Source organism: Trachypithecus francoisi, unplaced genomic scaffold, assembly GCF_009764315.1.
Source record: "Trachypithecus francoisi isolate TF-2019V2 unplaced genomic scaffold, Tfra_2.0 Lachesis_group12, whole genome shotgun sequence".
NCBI classification, from domain to species: domain Eukaryota; kingdom Metazoa; phylum Chordata; class Mammalia; order Primates; family Cercopithecidae; genus Trachypithecus; species Trachypithecus francoisi.
The window spans coordinates 49,264,436-49,279,184 of record NW_022681457.1 but is presented as its reverse complement, the minus strand read 5'-3'; the positions used below and the strand labels follow the sequence as shown (position 1 = coordinate 49,279,184).

The 14,749-nt window shown below is 45.8% G+C and overlaps 1 protein-coding gene across 2 annotated transcripts in view; it reads right to left on the bottom strand.

Moving 5' to 3' along the window:
* LMO4 (LIM domain only 4) overlaps positions 1-8,911 on the bottom strand; it is a 17,181-nt gene extending 8,270 nt beyond the window's left edge. The window contains exons 1-2 of one of the 2 annotated variants that reach the window (XM_033225489.1): positions 8,101-8,911; positions 5,112-5,350 (exon numbers count right to left, since the gene is read on the bottom strand). In XM_033225489.1, coding sequence (XP_033081380.1) covers positions 5,112-5,347 — 236 coding nt within the window. In that variant the 5' untranslated portion in view covers positions 5,348-5,350; positions 8,101-8,911. Of the gene's footprint in view, positions 1-5,111; positions 5,351-5,548; positions 5,705-8,100 lie in introns of those variants that run through there. The other variant, XM_033225490.1, reaches the window with a different exon arrangement.
* Positions 8,912-14,749: the final 5,838 nt, after the last annotated feature.

The window sequence follows — 14,749 nt, the reverse complement described above, 5'->3', positions numbered from 1 at the left end:
AGGGCTGCTATCATAACCTTTCAGAGAACAATCAGCCACAAAATGGTGGGATTCCTAAAGTGCCAAAAATTACAGTTACAAAGTTTGAAATGACCAAGATCTACCCAGGACTGATGTGCTACTGAACAAAGTATCAGTGGAGTTTAAGATCTTTCCATGCCTACAGCTTTAAGGCTGCCTCAGAGCAGAACAACTTACATGTCTATACACATTCTAATCCCCTTTTACCAGAGAGGAAGGCTACCATTAGAATTCCACCCTTTCTCTGAAAAGTTGTGTGTGTGTGTGTGTGTGTGTGTGTGTGTTTTTACAACGTTTCTGTGCGCTGGAGAGTTAATTATCTAACCAGGGGGACTGTCCAGGACAGTGTTTGATTTAAAAGGCTCGAGGCTTTAGGTGCTCAATTAAGTAGCTATCGGTCTCAGACTGGACTATAATGGGCTCTTTTCTCTTTAACTCAAGCAACGGGGAGATATACCCCAGGTCAGGCTAATTAAAGCCAGGGGAGTCTTTAATTGTGATGACAGAATCGGTTTCAGTTTCCTTTCTTTGGGTCCTCAGTCCAAGAAGGTCGTTAATATTTCAGCATTTGGGCAATGCAATCAATCACAAACATCAAGAGGTTCCTTATATAGGGAAAATGGAAAAGATGGTAAGAAATCCCACCAAACCAACTGCCTTTAAAGGTGCTTTGCTCCTATTTGAACAACACCCTGTAGTTTTATTCCTGTTTGCCCGCTCAGCTCCAGCTCTCCTTGCTGGCATTAAGAGATGGAGGGCAAATCGTATTTTTAGTTTACTATCAATGCTTAGCATCTTTCAGTAACTTCAATGACCAATAGGTGGGCTTATTTTCAACTCCATTATTACTTCAAGCAAAATACGCGCAATATGAAACGCTACCTGGCTGTGTTTTTCTAAACTGCTTTTGGGCAAGGAGAGGTACGTTTCTAAGAGTGTGGCTGAAAGGTATACATTTGTACCTGCAAGTAAATATCAGCAACCTATCTGAGGAAAAAAAAGCACATCCACAGCTACTGATCCAGAAGCAATTGGTTTTCCAGCAGGTTCCTATATTTAATCTAAATTCTGCACTAGCTATATTAAATGTAACAAAGAAATGCAACCCAGAAATTACGCCTGGAGCCAAGTCCATTAAAGGTACTTCGGAATAACTAGAGACCAGGCACCTTAAAAGCACCAGAAGCTATTGATACTTAAGAGGGGGGCTGTGCATAATCGCAACTGCTGCATTAGAGAGGGGAGGGAGGAAAAAAAAAAATCAGCCAAATTACGCTTGGTTAATTCAGAGTAACAGATCTGCCCCCAAGTGAATTGGAGGCCTTGAATTAATTCTGTTATGACAAATCAAGATAAACGTTCCCCCTAAATTGCATGCGATTTAATTAATTTTTGAGATCCTGGGTTTTTTTTTTTTTTTTCCTAGCTAATAGTTCACATGCTCCTGTGCTGTCATTGTGCTTGAGTGGGCAGACTTCAAAGTGATATTAAATAACCAACTATTAGATTTACCTAGCACGTCCTATTGGAAAAGTGCCATTTAATTACCTAGCCTGTTCAATTAAAGGGACAGCATTCTCTGAATATAGCAGCTTGCTGTTGATTACCAGGGAAATGAACTCGCTGTCTGGCGGCGCCTCCATTCCTAACACCACCCCCTCCCCAAACACACCCTCCACCACCAACTACCAATTCTCCCCACCCTAGCCCCAGGCCACCGCCCCCGACCGCTCCGGGCTCACTGCGGCTGCGGGCGCCACGTGAACCGCCCGAGCCCAGCCCGGGGAAAGAAAGCGCGACCCGCTCGCCGGGCTCCCGCCCTGCGCTCGCCCCCTCGCGGGCCCGAGACCGCCCGCCGGCTGGGCGCTCTGGGTGCGGCCTCGGGCGGCGCCGGCCCGGGTGCGGGCCGCTGACCGAGCAAGGGCCCGCCGACGACCGCCACCCGGGCTTCCGGCTTGTTTCCTCGCCCTCCCAGGACCTGGAGCCCCACCCGGCGGTCTCCGAACTTCCTCCTCTTGCTGCACTTTCCGCGCCCGTCTTGGGGCCCGAGGTTGGGGGTGGAGGAAAGAGGGTTCGAGGAAGAGAAACGGAGTTTCCGAAGCTACTTGGGGCGCTTGGGTGGAGCTGAGGGGTCGGGAGCCGGGGATGGGGGAGGGGGCAGTCCCAAGGTTCCCCCACTTTTGTAAGATGGGGGGCCAGGCAGGCGTTGGTCCCTTTAAGATTCACCCTCCCCCTCCGCTCTACAACCCCCCCTTCATTCTTTCCCTCCCTCTCTTAGAGGCCAATTTTGTTAATTAAATGTTTTGTTTGCGACGCAGCTCTCATTCATTGCGGACACGTCATTCGGAGCAGATCTAAGCCAGAGACCAGATCTCATTAGATAAAGCCCATCAGAACTAAGAAAATGGAGGAGCCACTAATTAAAGCTTTTAATTGTGCGGATTCGCTGCAGCAAGGCAGCCGCTTTATCTGAAATCTTGGAGGGTGAGGAGGCAGAAGCCCAGCTCTGCCCACCGACACTTGGCCGCGGAGGGGGAGGGGACTGGTGAAAGCGCCCCCTCCTCTTGCAGCCCCCTCCTCCGCGCTCAGGCCGGCCTTTCCCGCAGGCCTTTCCCAGCTCTCCCGCAGCTTTTCAGCAAGACCTTGGTTGTTTTCAAAAAACCACAACCTCAAAGTCAAGACAGTTTAAAAGCCCCTCAGTAAATCGCTACGTGGTCTCAGTCGGACCAAGGGGTCCCCTGCACCTGGCGGCGGGCGAGCAGATTACTCCACTCTTCTGCAGCGGTCCCTGCGGCATTGAAAGCTCCTCCAACAAGTGGACTTGAGGGACACTGGGGAGCGGGTAGCTGAGAAGAACAGGAACGTCGGCATCTCCCCACCTTCCCACCCTCTGGGCATCTTGATGGGCTGAGGGGGAACACTGAAGGAAGACTTCAGTAATCTCTTAAATTGGAGGGGAAGTGGGGCTCACAGCTGCTGGTGAACCCTGAGCAAACTATGAGGCCATCAATTTGGTACTGAGCTAGAACTCATCTCTCCTAGAAAGATCTAAGGTTCTCGGGGTAGCATGTAGTTCAAGGGCGAGCCTGGCTCCAGTTTCCAGATTCAGAGGGAAAAAAGGAAGTGAGAACATAGATCCGATTAATTAAGGCTCAGGGCTGGGCACAACATCCTCCATTGCTCCATTAGGGCACAGGAAAACACCAAAAGGCCATTTACATTTGGCCCCAAGAATAGAGAAAAGAATGGACACAATTCCCAGGAAGCCACTTGCCTAAACTTGTCCTGGGGGAATACAAGTGGACCCATCTTCTTTTTAATTAGTTGTAATCAGAAGCGAGGGGTTTTTTGGGTTTTGTTTTGTTTTGTTTTTTTTTTTTTTTTTTTTTTTTGAAGGCACTTGGAGAAGAGATGATTCTGTACCATTCACGGAATCTTAACAGCACTGTCAATTTTTCCACTTCAAGCCACACTCCTTTCTTACCACAGTTTTGCTTTCTATTTAATTACAATACTGTCAAAGCTCATGGCATTACTTGGAAGGAGGACCAGAAAGCATTACACCCATGTTCCCGCTGATTTTCCAACATTTACCTCTAAAAGAACACTTAGTGAAATTAATGCTGCCATCTTAATTTAAAAATAAAAGCCCTCTCCCTTCCTGTATTTCTTTTACTTGACTGATCGAGGATGCCAGCAGAGTGGACACAGGTTGCATTATCAAAATAACTAAATGTCATTTTACTCCATCATCTTACAACTAATGATATCACTGGGGTAAACGTATCCACACTCAGCTCTGAACTGCACTGGGATCTTCTGCAATGTTAGGCACAGAATAAGGCGAATCACTATGGAGCTAAACTTTGAACAAAGTATCTCATCCACTGATTTACCCACGCTGAAGAAAGAAGAAAATTTTCTACTAATCACTTCAAAGACAAAGGTTTAGGACAAATTTACAAAGGATGAAATTCTTCTTAAAAGTGTGCGGTTTTCTAGTATCAACTGTGTGCGTGTGGGTTTTTTTTTTTTTTTAATTACTGGATGTTGAAACAGAACACCTCCTAGAAGCATTCATGTGCATCAGTCTATCAAACCATTTACTCAAATTAAATGTGTAATCCTTCAAATGCCTCCTTTCAAATTAATGAGTTTAAGTAGCTTGAGTTCACCTGAAAAGATCCTATAGGCACCTGACCTCCTGAATTCTTTCCATTAATTGCACTGCAACTTGTTGGAAAAGACTGCTTACATGGACATATGAATGTTCCTATACATTGCTTTAAAATGCAAGATTAGTATAATTCTATAGCCTCTTTTTCTAAATCTCTTTTGGGGATCAAGGGCAGTGATACAAACGACAACAAAAAACCCAAAACCTGAACATACTTCAACTGAAAAAAACTGCAAACTCTACATCGCAAACCACACACTAACTGAATTATTGCAAGCCTCCGAGTAACAGTATGAAGAGAAACATTATCACTAGGTTTTATTTCTTGGGGCTTTTTTTCTCTATGAGAAGAATTACAAGTCTTTAAACTGATGGATAATTAGTATTTTTCTCAAGGAGCACAAAGAATGAATCACAGCTTTCCACTCAAAAAAGTTTAAAAATGCTCATGTAAATATCGTAATAAGCCATCACTACAGACAAATCATTTCTCACTAACTACACTTGTATTTTTAAGTCAACCTTTGTCTCCGAGTTCCTCTGTGAGTTCCCACCTTGTTTTAAGAACGCACCTTAACTCCCACTTGAGATGTTTGCTCTTAGCCTGTAGTCCAGTAGAGGCTGGCCACTTAAACTCTGGGACCGGAGGGTGCTCAACCTTTGCGCATCTAATGACCCAGTCCCACCAGATGGTCTTTACTTAGTATGGCATTTGCCATTAATTTGCCATCAGATATTGGAAGACTAACAACATGCTTCCTGAATCCTTTAAATTCCGCCAACTAAAAGATTTTTGAGGTGAAGGCTGCAATGTATTGCCATAGGTGCCTGCTCCTTTCCTCACAACCCTGTTAACCTTTGGCCTTGCCATTGCTCTGCTCGCCCATCTCCAGGAAAGGCAGCGAAGTCTTACCTAATGTAGTCATTTCTGCAAAGGATCATGCCGCTTTTGGTGTAACAGGACGTGCCGATGTCGCCCAGCTGCGCCTGGCAGCAGGAGCACTTGAGGCACCGGCTGTGCCAGTAGCTGTCCATGGCATAGAGCAGAAAGCGGTCCGCAATCTTGCCCCCGCAGCCTGCGCACCGCTTCCAGGAGAGGGAGCCGGCCGTCACCGGGGGCGGCTGCGAGCTGCTGCCCGGATTCACCATGGTCTGCAGAGGGCGGGAAGGGGACAGGGAGAGAAAGACAAAACAGGGGCGATGCAAAAGTTAGTAATCGCCGGAGAGAGAGCAAGCCCATTCCCCTCCTCCCCCCGGAGCTGCTGGAAGGAAACAGCAGGGCAAGGGCGGGAAGGAGGCTGAGGGGGAGAGGGAAGGAGGGAGGTTCGCCGGCAGCAGCCGCCTGTTTACTTTTCTCAAGCTTTGTTCTGAGGCCACGAGCTCCTCTCAACTTTCCTGCGCTTGCCGCCGCTGACAATTTCAGCTCCGGTACTGTCAAAACTCCGAGAGCAGGCTCCGCGGCGCGCTCCACCCCTCGCGGCGCCTCCTCCCAGCCCCCGCCTCCGCCCACTGCCCCCCTCCTCCGCCGCCCGCCTGCAGCAAATGAGGGTCAAACCCACCCACCGCCTGGCCCGGCCCCTCCCCAGCCCTCGCCGGGCCCCGGGACAGACTCGAGGGGAGTGGGGAGGCGACGGCCCCGCCGGAGCCTCGTTCCCTCCCGGGCTCTGCCCTGGGAAGTGCAGCAGCAGTTCACAAGTTGGAAATAGTTCGGTTTTCCGAAAGGGAAGGAGGGAGGGACCGGCAGACAGAAGATGGAGAGCGTGGTGGTGGGAGGGAAGGCAAGGTGACGGCAGGGGGGGTGCAGTATGTAAAGTTGCGAAACTGGTTTTTCGTATTTTAAGCAGCACCTTTCACATGCCATTGTGGTGACCGCCATCTCCCATTATTGTTCCAAATCTCATTTCATTTTGAAGATCAATGAGTGTTTTCTCTGGGTTTTCAGGACACAGGCAAGAATAATAGATCATTGAACTTTAGGATGCCTGTTAACTTCCTATACAAACACTCTCCACTTTGGTCTCACTAATCTGCCCTTGATCAGCAATTTAAATGCTAAAGCTTTGTTCCTCCAAAGCGGGGGGGGGGGGGGGGGGGGCGTTACAGATAACGTGCGAGAAGGCAGCATTAAGGGATGCACAAGTTAAATTCGAGCCCGTTCTGCTGTCACCAAAAACTGCTTTAAAAAAGAATTCCCCACTCTAATGAATGCCACAAGAGATGCAACTGGGATATAATATAGGAATCAATTTATAAAGCTTAGCCTAAACCGATTATAATTTGTTGCCTTCAATTCCGAGTCCAATAAAGTCCTAGTGTTCCTCTAGTCACTTATTCTATAAAAAGATCAAGTTATTTACTGCCAATTAAGCAGCCTGTTTTGTCTTTGTCCTCTGTAAGCTGAGAGTGTGGGCTCCCCCTGAGGCTCCCGGCTATCTGCTCAAGACATTCAGCTGATACCTCAGAAGAAGGCGAACTTTGCCTGTCCCCGGCCCAACTTGGCTGCTGTAAAAAAAACGAGGAAGAAACGAACGAAACAGGGACTCGGGTTCCTTAAATAGGCCGATTTTAAACACATTTCCTCCGAAAGAGTCCCGGAACGTGTGTCCAGTGACCGCACAATAAACCAGAATAAGAACTGCACCAATTAAGCTGTAACAAAACCCTGAGACTTTGGAAACAGGACCACTCTAAAACCCATTAGCATTGCATTTATCCGAATGCATCATACCTTTATGTAAATTGATTTATCTGATGCATTTACTCGAGGAATTGCTTTTTGTTACAATTTCAGCCCTAACCCAAATGAATCTGCATTTCCTGCCCTAGGTCTTTAAACTGTTCCCCCAACGTTTTAATCGCTCCGAATTCCTTTTTAAAAGGAGACAGGGAGGAGATTCCAAGCTCTTCCCCGCCCCCATCTTTAGTGAGAGGTAAATATATATGTATTTTTTTTTTTGAAAAGGAAACATTACACTGAGAAAAGCATCCAGTAACCCCATTAGCTAAAGCTCTTAAGGACAAGCAATACCTTAATGCTGATTAAATCTAAAAGAGATGAATCAAGAGGACTGACCAGAAACTGACTCCCCTGATAACTAAGGACGGGCCCTCATCAAGTTTCATTTAGAGTTGGAGAAAAAAAAAAAAAAGAAAGCTTTTAAGTTAAATAGGCTTATACTCTAGTAATTACACAGCCAAGCAATTTAGGTCCTGGGATAGTCAGTGAAATAGAAAGCAGAACTGGCAGCTAGAGGCAAAATCTGCCCCCCTTTAACAACGTCTCTGGTGTTTTTTAATGGAGACCAAGGGAGGGACAAACGTAACGCTGGCAATTTGTAGCACAAAAATGGATGTTAATTCATGTCTTGATTTTAATTAGGTGATTCACCGTACTTCTCCTGGATTGTAACAAAAGGCTTATAAACCAAGAGGAATTTTTTTAAAAGAACCAGCAATACCGAATCCTGCTCACTTAGACCCTTCCTGCCACTGTTTCAAAAATAGTGTTTACTAGAAGGGGGGTATCGTGACTATCCCCACCCCCACCCCCCCAAACACACTACTTCTCATACTTAAAACCTCATCTAAGCACCCCTTGCCTTTCCCTTATGAACTAGAGATATCCCCACCCCCTCTACGGTCCCCACCAGCCCCGTTTCCAAGAAAAGCCCTTTTGTAAGCAGGAACCGCTACAAAGCTGGCGGCCCGGGGCTGCCCTCCGCGCTAGCTCGCAGGCCGGCCTCGGTAGTTTCAGACTCGCGCTTTATCTAAGGCGACGTATTGTTTACTTGCAATTTGGGACGGTAACGGGAAGGAAGCCAAAGAAAACAGCCCTAGCCCGAATCGGCCCCCTCCCTCTCTCTCCCACCTCCCGGCCCGCGGCTCCCCAGCCGCCCCCTTACCTGCTTTTCCCCTATATTGCAATATTGCAAGAGGCGGCGGCGGTGAAATGCGAGCGAAGCCGCTCGGCTTCCAGGGAAGGGGCGCCTGGGCTGGCGGAGCTGGAGGGAGGGAGGGAGTTCTCGCAGAAGCAGGAAAGGGGAGGAGGGGGCTAAGGGCGGCTTTTTTTTTTTCTAAATCGCGTTGCTCTGGGGCGGGTTGGGGGGCCCCCGCGTAAGTGGCAGGCGGCCGGGAGCAGAAGTGTCAGTCTCAGTCTTCGTCCTTCTCCTCCGCCTCCGGCTGCGCGCGAGCAGCTGCAGGAGCCCTCGGCCCGCGCGACGCGGCTTCAGGCGCGGTGCAGCGGCAGCAACTGCTGCAATCGCTGCTGCAAGTTTGGCAATGTGGCTTCACTTTGTATATTCCCCCGCCCCCGCCCGCGCTCCTCGCGCTCCTCCCGCTCCTCCTCCTCCGACGCCGCCTTCCTCCCTCCCGCGCGCTCGCTAGCTCGCTCGCTCGCTCGGGGCTGGCAGCGGCGGCTCGACTGAGCTCCCTGCACCTCCGCCCGGGAGCAGCCGCAGACACAGAAGCCCCGGGAGCGGCGGCGGACGGTGCGGAGGCCGGCAGACAGGCGCGCCCAGGAGTCGGGAGCTGCGGCCGGCCGGGCCCGGCGCGCTGGAGCCTACGTCGCTGCCGGGGCTGTTGCCTGGGCTGCTGCTGCCCGGCGCGGAGGCGGAGGCGGAGGCGGCGGCGGCGGCGGCGGCGGCGGCGCTGGCCTCTAGCCGGCTCGCTCGCTCCCTCCGCGGCTCTTACACATGTGTTACTGACAGAGCAAAATCCCAACTACTCCCCGGCTCTGCCTCCGACGTCAGCGACCCTCAGCCACTGGGCGGCCGGATTGTTCAGGCGGAATAATAAAACCTGCCAATCCGGGGAAGGACAAAGGGATGACTGAAACTAGACTCGGGGGGCGGGGGAGAGAGCGAGGCGGCGGAGCGGGCCGACAGAGGAGAAGGGAAGGGCCCGAATCAGGGGGGGAGAAGTGACCCAGGCGCCTGGCGCCGGGGACCCGCTTGGGCTGACCTTCGCGACCCGGGATCCGGAGCCGAGACCCGGTGGGGCGGGGGGGCCTCACCTACCTTCTCTGCGCACGGGGACCCTGAGGACCCGCGCCCGCTCGCTCCTCGGGGACTGCCATCCCCTCAATCTGAGAGGAGACCCTTAGGAAACTTATCATCTTTCTCAGAAATGGGTCTCTTCCTGTTTGGGAAGATAAGTCCTGCATCTTAGGGCAGTGAACTTCTATCCCCTCACGCGCACAGAAGAGGATTTTTGTTGTTGTTTCTTTAATTCACGATATTGGAGATTTATGAACCGTAGTGGAAGCTTAGTTAACAAGGTAGAAACATAAAGGAAATAATAGTTGCTAGCTAAATACTGCCTCCTTAGCCTCCCTCATCCCCCATTTACCCGAGTATGAAAGTGCCTAGCAGGCATTTCTTGGATCCTTGTCAATTGCTGGTGATGTAGGGAGCACAGTCCTTATTTTCAAAGTTGACGAAAACTTCAGGGAGAAAACCTTGCCCGACTACCCTCCTCACTGTGGAGGATGAGAGGCGGAAATTCTCACAGCCCCCAAAAGCAATGGAAGTAATTGCGAGATTTGCAATCTCACAGCCTCTAGAGAGTAAGAAATGTCACTTCTAGTATAAATCAAGTTTTGAGGAATGCTTTTGGGGTGCTGGCCTGAGAGTTTTTCCAAGGCCGAAGCACAGCCTAGATGCTTGCATACCTAGGCATTCGACTTTATCTACTCTGCCAAATAAGTTTAATAAATCTCCAAACTGAGGCTAATATTAGGCCTGATTATTGTTAGTAAGTTCCAGAGAGATTTTTCTGGTGGAAATTATCATGAAAGTGCAAAGCCCTTCTGCTAAGTATCATTAAGTAAAACCAGCCTTGTGGGGCAAGTTTTCATATTACTGCTAGATTGAGGAAAGGAACCTGAAGGAGAATCTGGCTAGACAATGCAGATGTTGAACATCTATAGTGTCTATTTGGGGGATTTCTGTCTTTCAAACCATCAAAATTAATAAGGCTACATAAGAAAGAATAATTATTGACCATACAATCAGGTAGAGGGCATTTTAAATACCAATTCAAATAGTCATTTTTTAATTCTAGCGTCTTAAAACTAAATGAATTCATTTTATTGATTTGTATTTAAAATTGCACTGTTAAAATCAATTCACCTTGTGCACATATAAAAAACTTTTTTAAAAAAAGTCATTAAAACTATAATAGTAATTAACATGTCCTACACAGAAAACAGCTGCAGGTGGGCATGATTAAAGAGGACCAACTTAGAAAAGATGTAATGCTGCTTGAAGGTTAGTCAAGAAAACTCAGTTAAACCAGATAAGGAGAGGAACCCCATAAACAAATAATACATTTGAATCCCCTTGTTCATTTTCACTTTTTGAATAATTTATAATAAAGCGAGATGACACAAGATCTTAGTGGACTACAGTTAAGTTATGATTTGTCATGTGCAAGTAAATTTCCTTCTCTGAGCCTTAATTTTCTCATCCACGAATGAGAGAATTAAGCCAAATGGTCTTTATTTTTTCTTTTTTAAAGTGATTTTCTTAGATAGGACACATATGCATAGATGTATAATGAATTGTGGTACTTTTCAGTGTTTTTCCTGAAGAATATGCACTAAAACAAAATCTTAATTCCTGAAGGGAATGTTAGAAATTTAACCAGACACATGTTCAGCTATCACTGAGTGATTATCCAAAGGATCCCGGTAGTATTTGTGGAAGGAAGGAGAGTGAGATGGATAAAACTTTGAATAACAGAGCTCTAGGCTACAAGGCCTACGTTTTAGAAGGTGGTTTTAGTGCTTCAGCTCTAATTCTGTGCGGAGTGAGGTCTTTAAACATGTCCTGGTAGATTGGAGTGGATGGGAGTGTATTACCAGAGAGCTTTATTTGCTGATGTGTGTTTATAGAAATACAAAAGCGATAATGGCTAACAGTCTCTTCTGAGAGGTAGGGAGTAAATACAGTCACTGTAATCAAAATTCAGGTGTACTTTAACCACAGCGCCACCTATGGGTAGTCTCTATTTCTGCATTCTTTGCGTTTAGCAGTCCTTTCTCATCCTTATCTGTGGTCTGAAAGTGCCTGGTTGAGTGGGTAGCAATGTCAATCTTTTATTTCCACTGATGCGAAACACAAAAACCGTGTAAACACACACAAATTCATTATGGGTAAAGAAATTCTGTATTCGAGTATTCTTCAAACAAATATTTAAAACAGTGCATGAAGTAATATTCCTGGTATAAAGTAAAATTGCCTAACTCAAAATAATGTTATATTGTGCCCCACAGTTGAAGAAACCTCTGCTGATATCACACATTCATCATTCATCCTACTCATCTGCAATGAGATATAAGAGTAGGGGGCTTTGGAAAAGAAAGATAAACGTAAATTGTTTCTTTCTTGAATCCTAATTAAATGTGGGAACCATACTGCTCCTAGATCAAGCCGTCATTTTCTCCACTTGCCCCAGGATTATTTGTTCATAGCTTCCTTTCTCGTTTATGTCCTCCAATCATAATCATTCTTTTCTCCAAGTGACAGTTCTCTAAGAATCTCCCATGGACAGCCAGAGGTTCTACACAGACCTATGCAGCCTTTAATGTCTGGAGAAAGTCTAGACTATTTGATGCTAATATGACCTCTAAGACAACATGCCCCAGCTCTTTCTCAGGAAAAAATATTCTGTCCTTTTAAAATCAATGCAAAACCGTTTTTGAAGAATGTCTTTTTAGGAAGGAAATTTTTTAAAAATCTGCTCAACTTTATTGCTGTCATCACAGAGATCCCTTGATACTGAAAGTTTCCTCCAATGTGAATACAAAAAGCTTGAGTCTAGGACAGCAATTCCAGAGTGTAAAAGGTGTGGAGAGAAAAGGGAACAGTAGTTACCAACAGACAAAACCCAAGGAAGAGCAGGTTAGGTCCTGGGCCAGTTTTCTGTGGTAGCGTTGTCAGCTGAGCAGTGGGGTGTATGGTACAGTAAGTAGAGTCAGGGACCTGCTGCTTCATTTAAGAATAGGAGTTTACAGGCTCAGTGGCCCATGCCTGTAATCCCTGCACTTTGGGGTCCGAGGCAGGTGAATCCCTTGAGTTCAAGACCATCCTGGGCACCATGGCAAAACTCCACCTCTACTAAAAATACAAAAATTTAGCTGGGTGTGGTGACAGGTACCTGTAGTCCCAGCTGCTGGGGATGCTGAGGTGGGAGGATCACCTGAGCCCTGGAAGTTGAGGCTGCAGTGAGCCATGACTGTGCCACAGCACTCTAACCTGGGCAATGGGAGTAAGGCTCTGTTGCAAGATAATGATAAGAAGAAGAGTTTACGTAGAATTCAACATTTTGAAAAGCCTATATTTCACAGAGCCATATCTTGGCTTTAAAATGTTGATAATATTTAATAATACTTTGAATTTACTGACTGCCTTTTTCATCTTTCTCAAAATTATTTATAAATATCTCACTAAATGTTTCATGTGATAAGTGTTTCTAATAGTTGCCTTATTAGAATACTGTTGTTTGTTTTTTGTTAAAGCAATCCAGATAACTACGTTTGGTAAGTATCCTACCAAATTATGTTAATCAGTACTTAGGAAGTTCTACCCTAACTACTCTTTTTAAGGTAATAAACAAGCATAGTAAAGAAGTTGATTTTGGCCGGGCGCGGTGGCTCAAGCCTGTAATCCCAGCACTTTGGGAGGCCGAGACGGGCGGATCACGAGGTCAGGAGTTCGAGACCATCCTGGCTAACACGGGGAAACCCTGTCTCTACTAAAAAATACAAAAAGCTAGCCCGGCGAGGTGGCTGGTGCCTGTAGTCCCAGCTACTCCGGAGGCTGAGGCAGGAGAATGGCGTAAACCCGGAGGCGGAGCTTGCAGTGAGCTGAGATCCGGCCACTGCACTCCAGCCCGGGTGACAGAGCGAGACTCCGTCTCAAAAAAAAAAAAAAGAAGCTGATTTTATGGCAAGAAAATAACAGATCACTGAGGAAAAGGAAACAGCATTGACATTGTTGTGATTGGAAATATAATTTAAGATGTATATTTTGATTTTAATTATTCTATTTGATTAAGGTATTTGAAACTCCTAGAGTTGATGGAAAGGTGAAAACGATAATAAGAAAGAAGAAAACACCTCTGTGACCCAGCATTTTGCCTGATGTAGCAAGGCTACTTTAAAATGATGTCATGAAATTACTCATTGTCTTCATAAAAGTTTATTAGCGTAGCAACAGAATATTACAAGTCCCCCAAATTTGCCTCAGAACTATCAGCAATTTTTTTTTCTTTGAGATAAGGTCTTGGATGGGTCACCCAGGCTAAAGGCTCACTGCAGCTTCAAACTTTGAGCTCAAGCTATCCTCCTACCTCCTCACCCCCCCCACCCCTACCCCGGTAGCTGGAGCTACAGGTGCATGCCACCACGCCCAGCTAATTTTTTTTGTAGAGACAGGGGTCTCACTGGTTGCCCAGGCCAGTCTTGAACTCCTGGCCGCTAGGGATCCTCCCGCCTCAGCCTCTCACAGTGCTGGAATGACAGGTGTGAGCCATCATGCTCAGCCCAGCAAATCTTGATATATGAATCTGTTTCATGGCAATGATACTATAGAAAAAATTGTTTGGCTTACTCATACTACCTATTTCTAAGCCTAAATTCTGTCAACAATATTCAAGCATAGTGATATTCTGCATCTATCATTACAGATAAATTATCAGACTATATGTGTGAGTGTATTATATGTTCATTAAGGTCTTTTAAACGGTCTAGTGGGTCAATAGGCACTGCTTATTAAAGTCAAGTTAAGTCTTTGCATGGATAGATTTAATTTAGTAATAGTTACAAAAGAGGGTGTATAGATGACTGGGCCACTTGTATATATGTGAGGTGGTTATTACTAAGAATATATATTAAAATTATAAATCCAGTGGAAGACAGCAATTCTGTTTAAAATTAATTACTGTTTCTCTCCAAGATGATGGAAATGAGCACTTAGTGATAGAGAAACTAAGGCATTAAGATGTAATTCATTCTCCCTTATGTTCCCACTAACTCTTCTTGGTCAAAGAAAGGCTACTAATTCAGAAATTTCAAGGGCCCGAAACCATAACTTCCTTTGTTAGTGTCAGTTCTAATTCTAGTATTGATGTAATTAAGCTTTTTCTCTGTATGGATTTGTATTAAGATATATTTTAAAGTACAACATTGGTTTCTATTTGTTCACCAAAAAAAAGTTGATGAAAATATGAAAATATTTATTCATCCAACTGTAATGAATGACTGTTGGAATTAGGGAAGTACAATCCATAGCTGTCTTTGGACTTGGAAAGCACACATTTCTTCTCTGTACAGCACCATAAATTTTTTAGAATAAAAAGAACAACCAGATATGGATTTTTTTAAATAATAAAATTGAATAACTCAATTGACTAAAATGTGTTCCCTCCACACAGAGGTACGCATTATAACGTCATCATTTATATTTCTCAACATAAATCAAATTTCATAATAAAATTGTTTTTGATGAATCACCACTTCTTTTCTAGCTTCAAAACATTCTGACAGAGAAA